Source organism: Rhinopithecus roxellana, chromosome 5, assembly GCF_007565055.1.
Source record: "Rhinopithecus roxellana isolate Shanxi Qingling chromosome 5, ASM756505v1, whole genome shotgun sequence".
Taxonomy (NCBI): Eukaryota; Metazoa; Chordata; class Mammalia; order Primates; family Cercopithecidae; genus Rhinopithecus; species Rhinopithecus roxellana.
The window spans coordinates 107,711,791-107,732,193 of NC_044553.1; the positions used below are offsets into that span (position 1 = coordinate 107,711,791).

Sequence of the window (20,403 nt, forward strand, 5' to 3'; positions counted from 1 at the left end):
ATATTTGTTATTAGATGTTGTGTGACATAGTCCCCTCTCCTGCATGCCGTTCCAAAGCTAGCCCTGCCAATGAGCACAGAAGCATACATTATTAGTCAGTCTGGCTGTTACCATGGTCTTTTGAGGTGGAGGCAATTTAGGCCAGTAAATAAACATACCTCAGGTTAGGAGCAGATGTTTCTGCGTAGGAGCTAAGGGCTGAAGATACTCATTTGCAGATTCAGCAATTACAGACTTTAGTAATGTGGCCTAACAGCTCAAGGCATGAGAGTCAGTTTTCAGTTTGCAGCCAATTTTCTCACCAAGGCAAAGCTCTGCTGTGTTCCTTCCTTCCTTTGTAAAAAATTTGCTATTAATTTCCTACATTTGCTTTTCCTACTTTTGCTTACTGGCATATTACATTTTTCTCACCCCCATTTGCAAAGTAGTGTATAGATAGTCCTCCAGCTACAGAATCAGTGTTGCCACCCATTGACTTTTCCTTTTCTCGCCTTCCAAAATCCCCCACTGCTCCTACAGAATGACAGATGAGCTTGAAGCAAACTTTCTATACTACTTTTGAAAAATTGTGCAGACCCTGTTCTGTACAATGCCATGCTAGGTAACTCTTTTTTTTTTTTTTTTTCTTTTGAGATGGAGTTTTGCTCTCATTGCCCATGCTGGAGTGCAATGGCGCAATCTCAGTTCACTGCAGCCTTCACCTCCCGGGTTCAAGTGATTCTCCTGCCTCAGCCTCCTGAAGAGCTGGGATTACAGGCACATGCCACCATGCCTAGCTAATTTTGTGTTTTTAGTAGAGGTGGGGTTCTATCATGTTGGTCAGGCTGGTCTTGAACTCCTGACCTCAGGTGATCCACCTGTATCAGCCTCCCAAAGTGCTGGGACAAAGCGTGAGGCACTGTGCCCTGCCTAGGTAACTCTTTGTAGTCTAAGTGATGCCAGATAGTTATGGGTGTGTGAGGGCATTAACAAACACTTTATTTTTTTCAGTTTACAAAATGTTTTCACAGCATTATCTCACTTTAAAAAAAGTATTCCTTAAAAATAAAACCTATTTTTTTTTTTTGCAATTTTCTTTAGGATTCAAATTATTAGTATTAGCATGTATTTAGATACTTTTCTTATTTTTAAAAAAAACTACTTTATGCCTTGGGAATGGTGTGTGTGTGTGTGTTTGAATCTAAATAGCAGAAGGAGAAAATAAATGCAGGTTCTAGAAATGTAACATGAAAAGTACTTGACAGAAAATTTTGTTCAGAAATAAAAATCCAACCTACTAAAAAAACACACACCAAAAAAAAAAAAAAAAAAAAAAAAAAAAAAACCCCAAACAATAGAAAAGTGGGGGTGAGGTTGTCAAAGAGAGAGTCACTAAACCATCCTTTTCCTTGTTTTATCTTGGAATGTATATATTTAGGTTGATATAGTTCTGGTTGAACTTTATAGTGAAAATAAATGATCTGAGATAAATTACAGTCCTTCTGGGCTGAAACTGATGTTTATTGATTAGTTAATATTGTGTGGACAATTTGTTTCCTGTACATCTTGCTACTTAGCAAAGCTGTGATATCCAACAGGAAATGAGACACAAAAAATCTGATGGAACAGCTGGACTTGAGCATTTCTGTGTGGGAGAGAAAGTCAGTGAATCTTCGGTCAGTACAGTGATTGCAAAATCAAACAAGTGAAACCCATACAATGAAACTCTGTGTGATGAGTGAATTTGAGTTTATACAGCAAACCTTTTTTTTTTTTTTTGGAGATGGAGTCTCGCTCCGTCGCCCAGACTGGAGTTCAGTGGCGCAATCTGGGCTCACTGCAAGCTCCGCCTCCCGGGTTCATGCCATTCTCCTGCCTCAGCCTCCCGAGTAGCTGGGACTACAGGCGCCCGCCACCACGCCCGGCTAATTTTTTGTATTTTTGGTAGAGACAGGGTTTCACTGTGTTAGCCAGGATGGTCTCGATCTCCTGACCTCATGATCCACCCGTCTCGGCCTCCCAAAGTGCTGGGATTACAGGCATGAGCCACCACGCCCGGCCTTATACAGCATCACTTGGTCTCATAGTAGAAGGATTTAAAAGTGTAGTTTTGGGTCCTTACCCTGGTTCTAATGCTTAGGAACACCGCGATCTTGGGAAAGTCACTTTAACCTTGTAAAATTTTAGTTGTCTTAATTGTAGAAATGAATTTCCATTAGAATGAATGAGGTAATTTATCTCAAGTTCCTTAGCATGTTGCCTGGTGGCATAGTAAGTGCTCAACATGGTTTTAATAATAACTTATACTTACCCAACCCGTAATTGGCACCAGGGCTTTTTCTAAGCCCTTTACATATATTACCTCATTGAACACTCACAACAACCCCTTGGAACAGGCATTCCTGTTACCCTCATTTCACAGATGTAAATGAGGCACAGAGAGGGTAAGTAACTTGCCCAAGGTCACACAGCAAGTGGCAGTGCGGACATTCCGACCCAGGTTGTCTGGCTCCAGAATCTGTGATCATAACCACCATATTGCCTCTCCCAATAGTTTGTAGAGTAAAAATAAGGCAAATGGCATTTAAAGAGTGACAAGAAGGAGCTCTGGTGGATGGCACAGTGAGTAGCAGTATCAAGAATCTCTTACCACCAAATTTCAGTGAGGCAGTTTTGGAATTATCCAAACAATGAATGTGATCAGCAGGAACCAGTCACCACCATCAACAACAAATCTAGGTGTCCCAGACATGAGCCTACTGTTAGCAACACCATAGGATGGGACGGAGAGGGAGCCTTTTCTCTCCATCTTACATGTTTTCTTTTTAAAATTAGACATGGTCGCCTAGGCCGAATGCAATGGCATAATCATGGCTCACTGTAGCCTCGACCTCCTGGGTTCAAGGGATCCTCCTGCCTCAGCCTCTTAAGTAGCTGGCACTACAGGCTTGTACCAACACACCTGGCTAATTCTTAAGTTTTTTATTGAGACAAGGTCTCACTATGTTGCCTAGGCTAATCTCAAACTGCTAACCTCAAGTGATCTCCTACCTTAACCTCCCAAAGTCCTGGGATTACAGGCATGAGCCACCACGCCCAGCCACCATCTGATATGTTTTCAATAATTGGCTTATACACCATTAGAAAGTACAGGATTTCAAAGCAGGCTTAGAATCGGACCTGCTTGGCAATGCCATCTGCATTCTTCTGATAGGAGGTTTCAGGCAGTCTATACTGAGCTTGTGCTGAACCACAAGCAGCAGCCTGCTCTTTCTTACTGCACTTACAATTGCTTCCTCTCTTTATCATCGCCTCCAGCCCTAGGTCTACCTCCAGACTGAGGGGAGCCTTTACCAGGAGGCCATTTGTCTGCGATTTATGAATGGCCCATTCTAAAGGGCAGGATACAGAAAGCGTGGGTAATAGTCTTTGTATCAGTACAAGTAGAATTTCAAGCAAAAATACAAAATGAGTACTTTGTTGACAATCAAAAAACAAATAGTTTAAAGAATTTGTGAACCAAATGCCATTACATCAAAATATGTAAAGAAAAATCCCCTGTAGTTATATAAGATGAAATTGAAATCAGTAAAACTTCTGAGAGATTTTAATACATTGAAGTGAGTGAAAATTACATATAGAATCTGCACAATATAATTACTAATGTTACATTAATAGATAACAGAGCAGTGCATGGTGAGGGAATATGCTTTCTTTCCAAACATTCATGCACCATTTAATACAAAAACTGATTCTATGCAAGGCTCCAAGGAAGATTAGAAAAAAAAAAAAATCCCAGCAAAACAGAAACCATCAGAAGAGACCTTGCCCTGCAGCTGTACCCATCCGTTCCCTGCTTTCTCTCGCTACAGAGGCACAAATGTCTGTCTTCCTTTCCAAGACTAATTAATCCCTCCATCTGTGTTCTGCATTCCAGCTCCTCTGTGTCCTCAGAGAACTCACTCCACCCATCTTCCCCTCTCTTTCCTTTATCTTCTTTCACTCTCTCTTTCCTGTCAGGGTTAATATGACCAGCGGGTGTCTCCCATCTTAAATAAAAGTATAATTTTAAAAATGTCTATGTATTTACATGTATATACATATGTGTATATATACACATGTATGTTTATATATGTGTATGTATATAGGTGTATAATCTTTTTATATATATATATATAGAACACTCTTTTAAACATAATCATGTCTCCAGCTACCACCCTAATCTTTCACCTACTCTTCACTGCCAAGTCTTGAAAAAACTGTTTACACTTGCTGTCTCTAATTTTTCATCCTCAGATCACAGTTTCCTGTGCCAGCTACTTGATTGAAACTGCTTTGGCAAAGCACATTAACAGTCTCTTTACTGCTCATCCAAAAGGCACTTTTAAGCCCTCATCAGCAGAGCACCTGGTACTCCTGGCTCCTCCCTCCTTAAAATCCTCTGCCTCAGAGGATTCTTATTTCATTTCTGGTCAGACATAGAACTGGATCATCTCTTGCGGTACAGTGAAGAAATGTTTGTGACTATGGCCCAGTCTTCCCTTTCTGCCCTTTATGATTTGAGGTCTCCCCCTCTATATCCTGCACCCATGCTGCTCAAAATGTGGCTCACAGTCTAGCAGTATCAGTGTCACCTGAGAGGCTGCTGGTCGGGCACATTCTTGGGCTCCACCCTAAACTGCTGGATCTGCATTTCTATGGGTAGAGCAGGTATCTGTTTTAACAAGTTTTCTAGGTGATTCATATTTAGATAAAATGTTTGGGAGGTACTGCCCTATCAGCGTATCACAGAGACTTCTACAAATGTATCAAACTTTCAGGGAGAGTTACAGAAATGAAAGGGAATTCGAGTTTAGGAGATGATCCTTATAGGATGCTCCTTGTTCCTAGCTTTGCCTAGGTGCTCTGCAGTGTGCTTTCTCTCCAAGAGTTATATAGTAGGCAGCTCCACCCAGAAGAACATTTTCCTCAAGTTTGAGCCTTTTTGGCTAAAATCAATGGCAAGGGGGTTTGATTTGCAAAGTTTCACTAAAGTGTGTAATTATCAATGGGGCGATGGTTGGAATATACACATATACGCACCCACACCCCTAGACAAATGCTTCCCCAAGATACCACAGCCTACATTCACAAATATTTTGCAAGAGAGCCCAACCAATCTGCCCAGATAGGTTTTCTTCAGTTCAGTAAAGCTTTCTAATTTATATGTACTTTCAAAACAATTTTTATTACATATATAATACACTGTATATTTGTTGTAAAAAATCCAGAATATCCAGGCAAGGAAATTGACAAACATGTCACATATTCAATCACACTGCCAACAGATTACACCTGTTATCATGTTAGTGTGTCCTTCCTGGGATGAGGATGAAGTGGTTGAGGATACATAATATATACTGATAATTTATATTGTAAAATTAAGACATGCTTTTTATAAAACTTATAAAAACTTCAAATGGCACAGAAGGATATAAAATGGAAAGTAAAAGTCACCTTCTACCATCCACAAACTCCTAACCAGTTCCACTTTTTAGAGGTCTAAACAGTATGAATGGTTGCTTCTATTAAGATATTTACTATGAATGTGTATGTGTGCACCTTTCCATACAAACATGTATCATTTTGAGAAGTATACAGAATTGGATCATTAGGTATAATTTTTTTTACAATTTGTTTTTATTCACTGAGGGTTTTTGCCTATCAGTTCTCATAAGTTGGCTTGTTCTTTTGTTTTTGAGATGGAGTCTCACTCTGTCCCCTAGCCTGGTGTTCAGTGGTATGGTTTCGGCTAACTGCAACCCCCACCTCCCGGGTTCAAGCAATTCTCATGCCTCAGCCTCCTGAGTAACTGGGATTATAGGTGTCAGCCACCATGCCCAGATAATTTTTATACTTTTTAGTAGAGACAGGGTTTCACCATGTTGGCCAGGCTGGTCTTGAACTCCTGATCTCAAGTGATCCACCTGCCTCAGCCTCTCAAAGTGCTGGAATTACAGGTGTGAGCCACTGCACCCAGTTGGCTTGTTTTTTAACTGGTGGTATAAGAGGATACTACATAATTTATTTAACTAGAGTCATATCAATGAGCATTTAGATTTTCTGTCCATGTTACAACATCTTTGTACATTTGTGCAAGCATGTCTTTATGTGCTTTTAGTTCTCAATGATACTGTAATTTCTCTTCTCTCTTTTCATAATCTTCTTGACATTTTGATTTTTCTGTGAACTAGTTTTTCAAGTGTCTGATCAATTTTCCTGCTAATTTCTGTTTTTTTCTTACTGATTTGTAAATACTCTAGATATTAAGAAAACAGTCTTTGCCTGTAATTATAATTTTTCCTTCTTTGACATTTTATTTTGCTTAATTTTTATTTCAAATGAATTAATATTTTCCTTTGATTTTCTCAAGGCATTTTTTTTATGTCTTGAGAGAGAGATTTAAATGTTTTTGAAGGTTGTGCCCATTTTTTGGGGGGTGGGAACGGAGTCTCGTGTCACCTAGGCTGGAATGCAGTGGTGCGATCTTGGCTGACGGCAACCTTTGCCTCCTGGGTTCAAGTGATTCTCCAGCCTCAGTCTCCTGAATAGCTGGGATTACAGGCGCGAGCCACCACACCCAGCTAAATTTTGTATTTTTTAGTAGAGACAGAGTTTTGCCATGTTGGCCATGCTGGTCTTGAACTCCTGACCTCAGGTGATCCACCGGCCTCAGCCTCCCGAAGTGCTGGGATTACAGGCATGAGCCACTGCACACAGCCGGTTGTGCCCATTTTTAAAAAGTTCATTCCAATATCTTCCATGTTTTTTCTAGCCATTGCAAATGGGGCATTTTCTCCCATTGTTTTTCTAAATGATTATTCTTGGTATTTCTAAAATCTAATAATTTTTTAATATTAATTTCTTCTTTATTTCTAATGGTTGGACTCTTTTTTTTTGCCTAACTACCTTGGCTAATCTTTTAAAAACTCTTAAAGTCATATGGTGCTGACTGGCATCCCATCATTTCCCCAATTAAACAGCAGTGTTTCTTTTTTTTCTTTTTTTTTGAGACGGAGTCTCGCTCTGTCGCCCAGGCTGGAGTGCAGTGGCAGGATCTCAGCTCACTGCAAGCTCCGCCTCCCGGGTTCACGCTATTCTCCTGCCTCAGCCTCCGGAGTAGCTGGGACTACAGGCGCCCACCACCTCGCCCGGCTAGTTTTTTTTGTATTTTTTAGTAGAGACGGGGTTTCACCGTGTTAGCCAGGATGGTCTTGATCTCCTGACCTCGTGATCCGCAAAGTGCTGGGATTACAGGCTTGAGCCACCGCGCCCGGCCCCAACAGCAGTGTTTCTAATGTTTAAGCATGAAGCATATTAATCATGACTTGGCATTTGTAAATGGTGTTACAAACATTTACTTTATTTTATATACAGATACTCTGTATATAACACATACATATATTTTGTAACACATACTCTGTTGTATAGATCCATGTTTCCCTACAAGAAATCTGCAGGGTGATACTTTGACAAGGTGTAAATATTCTGTCTTGCAACAATCTTTCACACCATGGCTTTAGTGTACATTGATGATCCTTGCCTGAAATAGTATTTAACATGGAGAGTTGCAAACGGTTATTTTTTAATTCTGTCATTCCTTCTTCACTCATTCTTCTGTTTTTTAAAAAAAGGTTTCTGTTTTTTAATTTCTCACTCTGTATTCAGAGATTTTTATTTATTTAATATTTTATATATTATTGACAATATTCTTTTTAGGTTTCAGATTATCCAAAATGTAGCCAGTGGGAACACTTTAAACTGTCTTCTTTTGTCATAATTCCATTGAATTTTAGACATTGCCTTGGTTTCTAGAGCAACAGGTGTTCCAAGCCCACCTTGAATTTTCCCTACTCCAGACCTGGCATTACCTGGTTTTTCATGGGAGACTTGGTTATTTTCGGTGGGCTTTGTGTGTGTGTGTGTGTGTGTGTGTGTGTGTGTGTGTGTGCGTGCACACATATGTCTGTGTTGGGGTACACCTTCAACACTCAGCCAAAGTAATTGACAACTTTGTTCTAGCCTTTACTTCCTGCTTCCTCAGAGTCTGTAGGTTAGCCATAGATGATAGCTTAGGACCTTCTCAGGTCGTTTCTGGGCATGCACAAAAGCTCTGGCATATGCAGAGCCTCACGTGGACATGCGGTCTTCTAGATTTTCAGGAATATGTTGGAGTTTTTCAAGGCCACCTGTGGACATCTCATTCCCAGCTTTTTGGTTAGCTTATTGTTTTCCCCAATTGTTATTCACCACTTCATGCAGCCTCAATGTTAAACAAGTATCTCTGATTGTTTTGGACAAATGCCTCCTGGGGAAAAGCTATTTACACTGGGCAAACTCCTAGTTAGATAAACCAAAGACAGCTTTGTGAGTGAAGTCTTCCAGGGAACCACTACACAGGTCAAATAATAATTGGGAATCGGGCATTGAAGGAGCTCCAAACCCATTTTACCCCTGCAGAGTCTGCCAGGCTGCTGGTTTGCACTGTGATTACGGGCTGTTGTTTTCAAGGTTACCATGGAGGTGGAGAATGGGGGAGATGAGAATAGGCAGCTTGGCATGCCACAGAACTCACAGTTCTTACTGAGCACTTTTCTTTGATAATTACTGCTCAGATTGTTGCAAGCGTTTGGTTAATTTCCGGAGTTTTAAAAATGTTGGTTCTGACTATTTTTGCTGGTGTTTTTATTGATTTTATGGAGGAGAGGATTTTTCAGAAGTCTTTATCACTTTTGCTTGTTTGTTTAAATTAGTCTCTACAAAAAATTCAAAAATTAGCCAGGCATGCTGGCACACAACTGTAGCCCCAGCTACTCAGGAGGCTGAGTTGGGAGGATCACTTGAGCCCAGGAGGTGGAGGCTGCAGTGAGCCTAGATCAGGCCATTGCACTCCAGCCTGGGTGACAGAGTGAGACCCTGTCTCAAAAAACAAAAACAAAACAAAACAAATGAAAAACAACAAAACATGATGAATGCATTAATATTTTCTTTACTTACCAGTTTTCAAAACGATGAGCTGGTTGCTAGCATCCTTAAAATGACTGATGTTGTAGTATGCATCATTTCCTTTCCTTTTTTTTTCTGAGGCAAGCTCTCACTGTGTTACCCAGACTGGAGTGCAATGGGTTGATCATAGCTCACTGCAGCCTCAACCTCCTAGGCTCAAGTAATCCTCCAACCCCAGACTCTCAAGTAGCTGGGATTACAGGCACACACCACCATACCCACATTTAAAAAATTATACAAGTTTTTGGTAGTGACCAGGTTTCCCTATGTTGCCCGGGCTGGTCTCGAACTCCTGGGCTCAAGCCATCCTCCCGCCTTGGCCTTGCAAACTCTAAGACTACAGATGTGAGCCACCGCGCCTGGCCCTCTCTTTTTTTTAAAAAAAGCTAAATAATATTCCATTGTAGGTATATACCAGAAAACATCTGAGAACCACAATTTCCAGTAGGTAATTGTGTAGGCCAAGGATCACGAAATTTTTCTGTGAAAGGCCAGATAGCACAGTAAATATTTTAGGTTTATTGAGCTGTATGGTCTTCACTACCATGACTCCATTCTGCCTTTGTAGAGCTAAAACAGCCTTATCCATTCATCCATGGATAGATACTTGGGTTGTTTCTTCCTTTTGGCTATTGGGAATAATGCTGCCGTGATCGTGAATGTACCAATATCTGTGTCCCTGCTCTCAATTCTTTTGGGTGTATTTCCAGAGGTGGAATTGCTGGATCATATGGTAATTCTATGTTTAGTATCTTGAGGACTTGCTGTACTATTTTCCATGGTAGTTGTACCATTTAACATTTTCACCACCAGTTCACAAGGGTTCTTTTCTCCACATCCTCACCATTCTGCTTGTTTTGCTAGTTTTTTTTTTGTATAATTCTCATCCTAATGGGTGTAAAGTGATACCTGATTGTGGTTTTGATTTTCAATTCCCTAATAATTATTGATATTGAGCATTTTCATGTGTGCTTATTGGCCATTTGTATAGCTGTTTTGGAGAAATCCGAGTCCTTTTGTCCTTTTTATTGAATGGGTTGTTTTTATTGTTGTTGAGTTATAAGCATTCTTTATATATTCTACATAATAACCTCTTTCTAAGATGTGATTTGCAAATGTTTTCCCCCATTCTGTGGGTTTCCTCTTCACTTCATTCATAGTGTCCTTTTGTGCACAAAGGTTTAATTTTGATTTGGTCAAATTTAGTCATTTTTCATGTGTTTCCTGTGCTTTTAGTGTCATATCCAAGATAACCACTGCCCTATTTTTTAACCTTCCTTTTTTAAATCTTCAATGTATATATTGACAGACTTTCCACATCAGGTCATATAGATTCTTATCATTACTTTTATCAGTTGTAGAGTATTCCTTAGTATGGATGTTCTTGTTTATGTAATCTTTCCCATATTGATGGATATTTAGGTATGATTCAGTCTTTCCTTTTACATGTATACATGTTAAAAACAAACAAAAAATCTGGAATGGACATTCATCAAAGTGTTAGAAGTGATTATCTCTGGGCAGTAGGATTAGAAAAAGCTTTATTTTGTATTTTTGTTTATCTGCATTTTCTTTTTTTATTATTATTATACTTTAAGTTCTAGGGTACATGTGCACAACGTGCAGGTTTGTTACATATGTATACATGTGCCAGGTTGGTGTGCTGCACCCATTAACTCGTCATTTACATTAGGTATATCTCCTAATGCTATCCCTCCCCACTCTGCCACCCCACAATAGGCCCCGGTGTGTGAGATTCCCCTTCCTGTGTCCAAATGATCTCACTGTTCAACTCCCACCTGTGAGTGAGAACATGCGGCATTTGATTTCCTGTTCTTGTGATAGTTTGCTGAGAATGATGGTTTCCAGCTGCATCCATGTCCCTACAAAGAACACGAACTCATCCTTTTTTATGGCTGCATAGTATTCCATGGTGTGTATGTGCCACATTTTCTTAATCCAGTCTGTCACAGATGGACATTTGGGTTGATTCCAAGTCTTTGCTATTGTGAATAGTGCCACAATAACATACGTGTGCATGTGTCTTTATAGCAGCATGATTTATAATCCTTTGGGTATATACCCAGTAATGAGATGGCTGGGTCAAATGGTATTTCTAGTTCTAGATCCTTGAGGAATCGCCACACTGTTTTCCACAATGGTTGAACCACTTTACAGTCCCACCAACAGTGTAAAAGTGTTCCTATTTGTCCACATCCTCTCCAGCACCTGTTGTTTCCTGATTTTTTAATGATTGCCATTCTCACTGGTGTGAGATGGTATCTCATTGTGGTTTTGATTTGCATTTCTCTGATAGCGAGTGATGATGAGCATTTTTTCATGTGTCTGTTGGCTGTATGAATGTCTTCTTTTGAGAAGTATCTGTTGATATCCTTTGCCCACTTTTGGATGGGGTTGTTTGTTTTTTTCTTGTAAATTTGTTTGAGTTCTTTGTAGGTTCTGGATATTAGCCCTTTGTCAGATGAGTAGATTGCAAGAATTTTCTCCCATTCTGTAGGTTGCCTGTTCACTCTGATGGTAGTTCCTTTTGCTGTGCAGAAGCCCTTTAGTTTAATTAGATCCCATTTGTCAATTTTGGTTTTTGTTGCCGTTGCTTTTGGTGTTTTAGACATGAAATCCTTGCCCATGCCTATGTCCTGAATGGTATTACCTAGGTTTTCTTCCAGGGATTTTATGGTTTTAAATCTAATATTTAAGTCTCTAATCCATCTTGAATTAATTATTCTATAAGGAGTAAGGAAAGGATCCAGTTTCAGCTTTCTACTTATGGCTAGCCAATTTTCCCAGCACCATTTATTAAATGGGAATCCTTTCTCCATTTCTTGTTTTTGTCAGGTTTGTCAAAGATCTAATGACTGTAGATGTGTGGTATTATTTCTGAAGGCTCCCTCTTTTTCTGTTGTTTGGAATAGTTTCAGAAGGTATGGTGCCAGCTCCTCCTTGTACCTCTGGTAGAATTCAGCTGTGAATCCATCTGGTCCTGGACTTTTTTTGGTTGGTAGGCTATTAATTATTGCCTCAATTTTGGAACCTACTGTTGGCCTACTCAGGGATTCAACTTCTTCCTGGTTTAGTCTTGGGAGAGTATAAGTGTCCAGGAAATTATCCATTTCTTCTAGGTTTTCTAGTTGATTTGCGTAGAGGTGTTTATAGTATTCTCTGATGGTAGTTTGTATTTCTGTGGGGTCAGTGGTGATATCCCCTTTATCATTTTTTATTGCATCTATTTGATTCTTCTCTCTTTTCTTCTTTATTAGTCTTGCTAGTGGTCTATCAATTTTGTTGATCTTTTCAAAAAAACAGCTCCTGGATTCATTGATTTTGTGGAGGGATTTTTGTGTCTCTATCTCCTTCAGTTCTGCTCTGATCTTCGTTATTTCTTGCCTTCTGCTAGCTTTTGAATGTGTTTGCTCTTGCTTCTCTAGTTCTTTTAATTGTGATGTTAGGGTGTCAATTTTAGATAATTCCTGCTTTCTCTTGTGGGCATTTAGTGCTATAAATTTCCCTCTACACACTGATTTAAATGTGTCCCAGAGATTCTGGTATGTTGTATCTTTGTTCTTATTGGTTTCAAAGAACATCTTGATTTCTGCCTTCATTTCATTATGTACCCAGTAGTCATTCAGGAGCAGGTTGTTCAGTTTCCATGTAGTTGAGTGGTTTTGATTGAGTTTCTTAGTCCTGAGTTCTAGTTTGATTGCACTGTGGTCTGAGAGACAGTTTGTTATAATTTCTGTTCTTGTACATTTGCTGAGGAGTGCTTTACTTCCAACTATGTGGTCAATTTTGGAATAAGTGCAATGTGGTGCTGAGAAGAATGTATATTCTGTTGATTTGGGGTGGAGAGTTCTGTAGATGCCTATTAGGTCCGCTTGGTGCAGAGATGAGTTCAATTCCTGGATATCCTTATTAATTTTCTGTATGGTTGATCTATCTAATGTTGACGGTGGGGTGTTAAAGTCTCCCGTTATTATTGTATGGGAGTCTAAGTCTCTTTGTAAGTCTCTAAGGACTTGCTTCATGAATGTGGGTGCTCCTTTATTGGGTGCATATATATTTTGGATAGGTAGCTTTTCCTGATGAATTGATCCCTTTACCATTTTGTAATGGCCTTCTTTGTCTCTTTTGATCTTTGATGGTTTAAAGCCTGTTTTAGCAGAGACTAGGATTGCAACCCCTGCTTTTTTTTGTTTTCCATTTGCTTGGTAGATCTTCCTCCATCCCGTTATTTTGAGCCTATGTGTGTCTCTGCATGTGAGATGGGTCTCCCGAATACAGCAAACTGATGGGTCTTGACTCTTTATCCAATTTTCCAGTCTGTGTCTTTTAATTGGACCTATTAGTCCATTTACATTTAAGGTTAATATGGTTATGTGTGAACTTGATCCTCTCATTATGATATTTGCTGGTTATTTTGCTCGTTAGTTCATGCAGTTTCTTCCTAGTATTGATGGATTTTCGTATGTTTTTGCTATGGCTGGTACCGATTGTTCCTTTTCATGTTTAGTGCTTCCTTCAGGATCTCTTGTAGGGCAGGCCTGGTGGTGACAAAATCTGTAAGCATTTGCTTGTCTGTAAAGGATTTTATTTCTCCTTCACTTATGAAACTTAGTTTGGCTGCATATGAAATTCTGGGTTGAAAATACTTTTCTTTAAGAATGTTGAATATTGGCCCCCACTCTCTTCTGGCTTGGAGAGTTTCTGCCAAGAGATCGGCTGTTAGTCTGATGGGCTTCCCTTTGTGGGTGACCCGACCTTTCTCTGTGGCTGCCCTTAACATTTTTTCCTTCATTTCAACTTTGGTGAATCTGACAAGTGTGTCTTGGAGTTGCTCTTCTGGAGGAGTATCTTTGTGGTGTTCCCTGTATTTCCTGAATTTGAATGTTGGCCTGCCTCACTAGGTTTGGGAAGTTCTCCTGGATGATATCCTGAAGAGTGTTTTCCAACTTGGTTCCATTTTTCACCTCACTTTCAGGCACACCAGTCAGACATAGATTTGGTCTTTTCACATAATCCCATATTTCTTGGAGGCTTTGTTCATTTCTTTTTACTCTTTTTTCTCTACACTTCTCTTCTTGCTACATTTCATTTATTTGATCTTCAATCACTGATAATCTTTCTTCCAGTTGATCGAGTCGGTTACTGAAGGTTGTGCATTTGTGATGTAGTTCTCGTGTCATGGTTTTCATCTCCATCAATTCTTTTAAGGTCTTCTCTGCATTGATTATTCTAGTTATCCATTCATCCATTATTTTTTCAAGGTTTTTAGTTTCTTTGCGCTGGTTACATAGTTCCTCCTTTAGCTCTGAGAAGTGCGATTGACTGAAGCATTCTTCTCTCAACTCGTCAAAGTCATTCTCCATCCAGCTTTGTTCCATTGCTGGTGATGAGCTGTGTTCCTTTGGAGGGGGAGATGCGCTCTTATTTTTTGAATTTCCAGGTTTTCTGCACTGCTTTTTCCCCATCTTTGTGGTTTTATCTGCCTTTGGTCTTTGATGATGGTGACGTACTGATGGGGTTTTGGTGTGGGTGTCCTTTCTGTTTGTTAGTTTTCCTTCTAACAGTCAGGACCCTCAGCTGCAAGTCTGTTGGAGTTTACTTGATGTCCACTCCAGACCCTGTTTGCCTGGGTATCAGCAATGGAGGCTGCAGAAGATAGAATATTGCTGAACAGCAAGTGTTGCTGTCTGATTCTTGCTCTGGAAGCTTCGTCTCTGGGGTGTACCCAGCCGTGTGAGGTGTGAGGTGTCGGTCTGCACCTAGTGGGGGATGTCTCCCAGTTAAGCTACTCAGGGGTCAGGGACCCACTTGAGCAGGCAGTCTGTCCGTTCTGAAATCTCAACCTCCATACTGGGAGAACCACTGTTCTCTTCAAAACTGTCAGACAGGGTCATTTACATATGCAGAGGTTTCTGCTGCTTTTTGTTTAGCTATGCCCTGTCCCCAGAGGTGGAGTCTACAGAGGCAGGCAGGCCTCCTTGAGCTGTGGTGGGCTCCAACCAATTCGAGCTTCCCGGTGGCTTTGTTTACCTACTTAAGCCTCAGCAATGTCAGGCGCCCCTCCCCCAGCCTTGCTGCCACCTTGCAGTTAGATCTCAGACTGCTGTCCTAGCAATGAGGGAGGCTCTGTGGGCATGGGACCCTCCCGGCCAGGTATGGCATATAATCTCCTGGTGTGCCGTTTGCTGAGACCCTTGGTCAAGCGCAGTATTAGGGTGGGAGTTACCCGATTTTCCAGGTGTTGTGTGTCTTAATTTCCTTTGGCTAGGAAAAGGAATTCCCTTTCCCCTTGTGCTTCCCAGGTGAGGCGATGCCTCGCCCTGCTTCAGCTCTCGCTGGTCGGGCTGCACCTGCGGACCAGCACTGACTCTCCAACATGCCCCAGTGAGATGAACCCGGTACCGCAGTTGAAAATGCAGAAATCACCCGTCTTCTGTGTCACTCACGCTGGTAGCTAGAGGCTGGAACTGTTCCTATTCAGCCATCTTGGGCGCCCCCCTGCATTTTCTAATTTTTAATTATAAACAGGTATTTCTATTTAATAAAAACTTGCAAACTAGTGAATCAATATATTGAGATCCTTTGCTTCACTACTTTCACTCTGGAGAGTTTATCCAAAAAAAATTGTTTTGCGTAAGTTAGACAAAAACATATGCTTGAAGTAATTCGTATCGTTGCTAATGTTCTAGTTTCATTTAGGAACAAACAATGATCAGATAGGGAACTAGTGGGATACAATATCATATATGAGTTTAGATTATTATGTGAACACAAAAATTATGTTATCAGAACGTGTAGCAGTGTGAAAAAACATCTGTGAGGACCAGGATTTCCAGAAGGTAATTGTTTAGGCCAAGGATCGTGAAATTTTTCTGTGAGAAGTCAGATAGTACAGTAAATATTTTAGTGTTATTGAGCCATATGGTCTCATTACTACAACTCAATTCTACCTTGAAGAGCACAAACAGCCTTAAATGAATCAATGAAGACGTGTGACTAGATTTGGCCTAGGGGCCACAGTGTGTAGACCCTCATCAAAGCACATGGATTGGGTCATGAGAGTAAAGGCAATTGAGGTAGTAGGCAGTGCATTTACTTTAAACGTTTCTTTAATGTTATTTAAGGGTATATTTAAATGAAATTATGTAATATTTATCTGCTTTACACATAGTTGGTGATTTCCAAAGATTTCCTTTTTTTTTTTTTTTTTTCTTGAGACAGAGCCTTACTCTGTTGCCCAGGCTGGAGTCCAGTGGCATGTTCTCAGCTCACTGCAGACTCTGCTTGCTAGGTTCCAGCAAGTCTCCTGCGTCACCCTGCCGGTTAGCTGGGACTACAGGCATGCGCCATCACGCCTGATTAATTTTTGTCTTTTCAGTAGAGATGGGGTTTCACCATGTTGGCCAGGCTGGTCTCGAACTCCTGACCTCAAGTGATCTGCCCGCTTCAGCCTCCCAAAGTGCTAGGATTGCAGAAATGAAATATAGTTAAGAATATTTTGCAGATGCCCCCAGTTTTGATTGACTTGATCATTTTCATGGGCCTTTAGTGCACTGGTTTTATTGCAGTTGTGTTCTGTTCTTTCCCAGGAGAAGAAAATGTAATAGCAGTTCCTTTGGGGAGTCGAAGTGTGAGAATTACAGTGAAAGGACCTGCCCACCTCTGTAAGTAGAGTTTAATCTTAACATGTTTTAATATCCTGAAAATTTAGTTAGCCAAAAAACAAAAACAAGACAAAACAAAACAAAAAAAACCCGCAACCCAAGCCTACAAGCAAAAGAAACTTTCTCTAAGTTAATGGGTAATGTTACCAAACTTGTGTCCACCTGCTTGGCATAGCAAAACTAAACACTGACATTAGGATTTGCAGCCAGAGACAGTGAGGTATTTATTGCAGAACACCAAGCAAGGAGAATCCAACAGCTCATGCTTAAGACCTGAACTCCCTGATGTCTTACATGTAAGGATTTTTAAAGACAGGGAGATAGACATTACAGGCAAAGTCACAAATTAATACATGGAGGCTATGACCTGAAAGGGTGGAATATCTTGAAGTGGGGGCTTACAGACCATAGGTAGATTCAAATATTTGCTGATTTGCAATTGGTTAAGAAAGGGAAGTTTTGCCTAAGACTTGGAGTTAGCAGAAAAGAATGTTCGATCTGGCCCTTGGGTGTGATCTCCTCCAGGTGCCTCAGGAAGAAATGTAGGACAAAGAAAGGCAGTCAGTGTTCAGCCTCAGTTTCCTCTTAACAGAGGTCTGTGTGCCAGTGGATCCATTTGGTGGGGATCTAGATTTCCTGAAAAACTACTCAGGGACATATGTTAAAATGTTATCATTAGTTTCTATAGGGAACCATACATCCTGTGACTCCAACTTTTTTTGGCTATTGTTGTAATCCACCATTACTTTCTTGCTTGTGAAGTTGCTCATTTACTTCTCAAGGCTAGCTAGGTGCCTGGAATTTCTCTTGAAGAAATTCAAGATTTTCCTTTATTTCCATTCTTGGGGGTGGTAGTACCCTGTTGAATACCCCCAACTATTCTGTAGTGGGCAAAATAGTCTATATAACCAGGGAAGTTATCTGTATTGTACCCTGAATTTTTCTATTCTCATACCCCAATGGGAAATTTACTTGTTTAAGATTAATCCCCTCATGGGAAAATAAAAACCACATTATATGTCAGATAAACTATTTTGTATAGGATGGTTGGGTGCGGTGGCTCATGCCTGTAATACCAGCTCTTTGGGAGGCTGTGGCAGGAGGATCACTTGAGTCAGGAGTTTGAGACAAGCCTGGACAGCACAGGAAGACCCCATCTCTACAAAAAATTAAAAAAAAAAAAAAAAGCTAGGCATAGTGGTGCATGCCTGTAGTCCAAACTACTCAAGAGACTGAGGTAGTCCAAGGAGTAGCCTGGCTACTACAGGCGTGTAGTCTAAGCTACTCCTGAGCCTAGGAGTTCAAGGTTGCAGTGAGCTCTGATTGCACCACTGCAATCTGCCACTCCAGCCTGAGTGACACAGCAAGACCATGTCTCTAAAATAATAATAATATATGGAGAGTAAAGTAAGATTTGGGAATGTTCTGGAGATTTCAGCAAAGTGGTACAAAAAAATAAAACAAAACAAAATTTAAAATACAAAACCTTATCAGTGAATATGGCTGATCAGAACAAGCCTTGCTGCTAGCACTTCACAGCTTCCCGTCTAGGGGTTCCTGAAGGCCGACACTGGTTTCCCAGAATACTGTGAGTTTGAAGTAATAAATAGATGATGGTGATGGCTTCACTCTGTGAATACACTGAAACCATTAAATTATGCAGTTTAAAAGGGCAAAGTTTATGGCATGCAAATTATATGTAGAAAAGATGTTAAAAAACAAAAAAACGCAGTGAATGCTCTTGATAGTCTCATGATATTAAAGGCCATTCCCCAAAATTCAGCTCCAAATATAGTTTTATAAATTGTAAAAACAGAATAAGGAAACAGTAAACAGAATAAGTAAAGGTGAACACTTTGAGACAAAAATTCGTTTATGTGTGTATGTTCTGGCATATTCAACATAACTTTATATTCAAGACTGGCACTCTTCCAAGAACAGGGCTCAAAAATGTTCCCATTTCTTCAAGAGTGACAAGTCTGTTGCTTGGACTATTTCCCTCTCTGAACAATCTCAAAACTGGCAGTAGAAGTATTTCTGAAAGTTATCCTTCTTTGCTGATGAATAGAACTGGCTTCATTTACTAAGCACTTAGTTAACATTTCAGAATATGTAAATATAGAAGTGGTTTTATTTTCTGGATTTATGGAACTTTTTTCTGAATTTTTATTTGTAAAAGAGATAATTTCTGAAATGAAGCTTATTTTGCAGTAATAAGTCATTCTTTTAACATCCACATTAACTATAACTATCCAAAAGACTGCATTACTAAGAACCGAAAATAGCCAGCAACATTAATGTCAGTCCCTTTGCTGTGGAGTGAATTTTAATTACAGAATATCCATCTTATATACTGCCTAGAGGTGTTTGTTTAGATCCTGAATTTCCAGTCCTGTCCCAAGCCTTGCCACAGCATTATGGGGAGCACACAGCCCCAAATTTTCCAGGGGTGCATCCCTTAAAAAATGGAAGCAATAAGCAGATCCCTGCAAAACAGATTTTATTGCAGCAAAACTTCAGCGTTAAATGTGTTTGACTAGCAATAAACTTAAGAAGTCAAGAGATCATAAACCAAAAACCTCCAATTCAATTGGAAGAATATTTCCCCTTTAAGCCCTATCTGATGACCATATATAGAGATGTATAAATAAACATGGGTACTGTACCTAATGACCAATCAGAGGAAATTGACATGAATGAAATTAGCATATACAAATACAGCTCTACTGTACGATGTATTTATAACTATGTTAGCCATGCTAAACACTCATTCCACATTTACCTAACAGTACTTTCATGGCCTTTAGAATTTAGGGAGACCTCTTGGGGATGGTTACCATTACCCTGCCTTTTTTGAAAGAAGCCTGAACTAATACTTCTCAATGCAAACCCTTCAACTAGAAGCAGTTAGAAGCATCTGTCATTTTTCTAGGCATAATTTCTTTTACAAATAGCTAGTAATGGATTAAAATATTTAAAGGCATCACTAGAGACCTGAGTTGTGAAGATTTGGGGATAAAAGAAAGTCATGATTTCTAATTTTTACTCTTTTTGAGACTACCTATCTTGTCTTCCCCAACACTTCCCTCCCTCCCCTCAATATTAAGTCTGGAGAGGAGAAAGAAGTTGGGCTGTGGGCAGCAGGAAAGAAGGCTCACATTCTCTTCCGTTAATACTGGTGGGGATGTTTATAGGCTTCCTGGGGTCTCCCACACACTAACCACCTTGCTGCAGAAACCACAGAGGGTCAGTGAAACCTCTGAGAACTGAAGGGCTTCCACATGCAGCTCTCACTAGCCACGAATCACACTTTGTCACAACATGGGGCTGCAGTAAATATGGGGAAATGGTGGAAATTAATAAAAACTTAAAGGTATCCATAAGTCATCATCTGAATTATTGATTGAAACACCACAAACTCCTTTATTTATCATTTATTTTTAAGAGGCACCAGCACAGAGGAGAAGCAAGTTTGCCACCAATAAAAGTGACAACTTTTAAAGAATTCATTGGCCTCCACCTTGCTGTGGATTTGGCACAACGGCTTTGTTAATCCAGATTATCAAAATTGTTTGTGTCCATAAACTCTACCTTCACCGAATCACTTCACCAGTCTTTCTTCACTCACCTTTGATTCTGCTTACCCATTTACACAATCGAGGTCAAAATAGCTGCTTTCTGCCTCCTAGAAAGG

General features: G+C 40.1%; 1 protein-coding gene across 5 annotated transcripts in view; it reads left to right on the forward strand.

The window, feature by feature from the left end:
• Nucleotides 1-20,403, forward strand: part of ADAMTSL3 (ADAMTS like 3) — a 421,728-nt gene that overhangs the window by 208,491 nt on the left and 192,834 nt on the right. For all 5 annotated transcript variants that reach the window (XM_030931695.1, XM_030931696.1, XM_030931693.1 and 2 more), the window contains exon 8: nt 16,635-16,709. In XM_030931695.1, the coding sequence (XP_030787555.1) occupies nt 16,635-16,709 (75 nt within the window). The remainder of the gene's footprint in view (nt 1-16,634; nt 16,710-20,403) is intronic.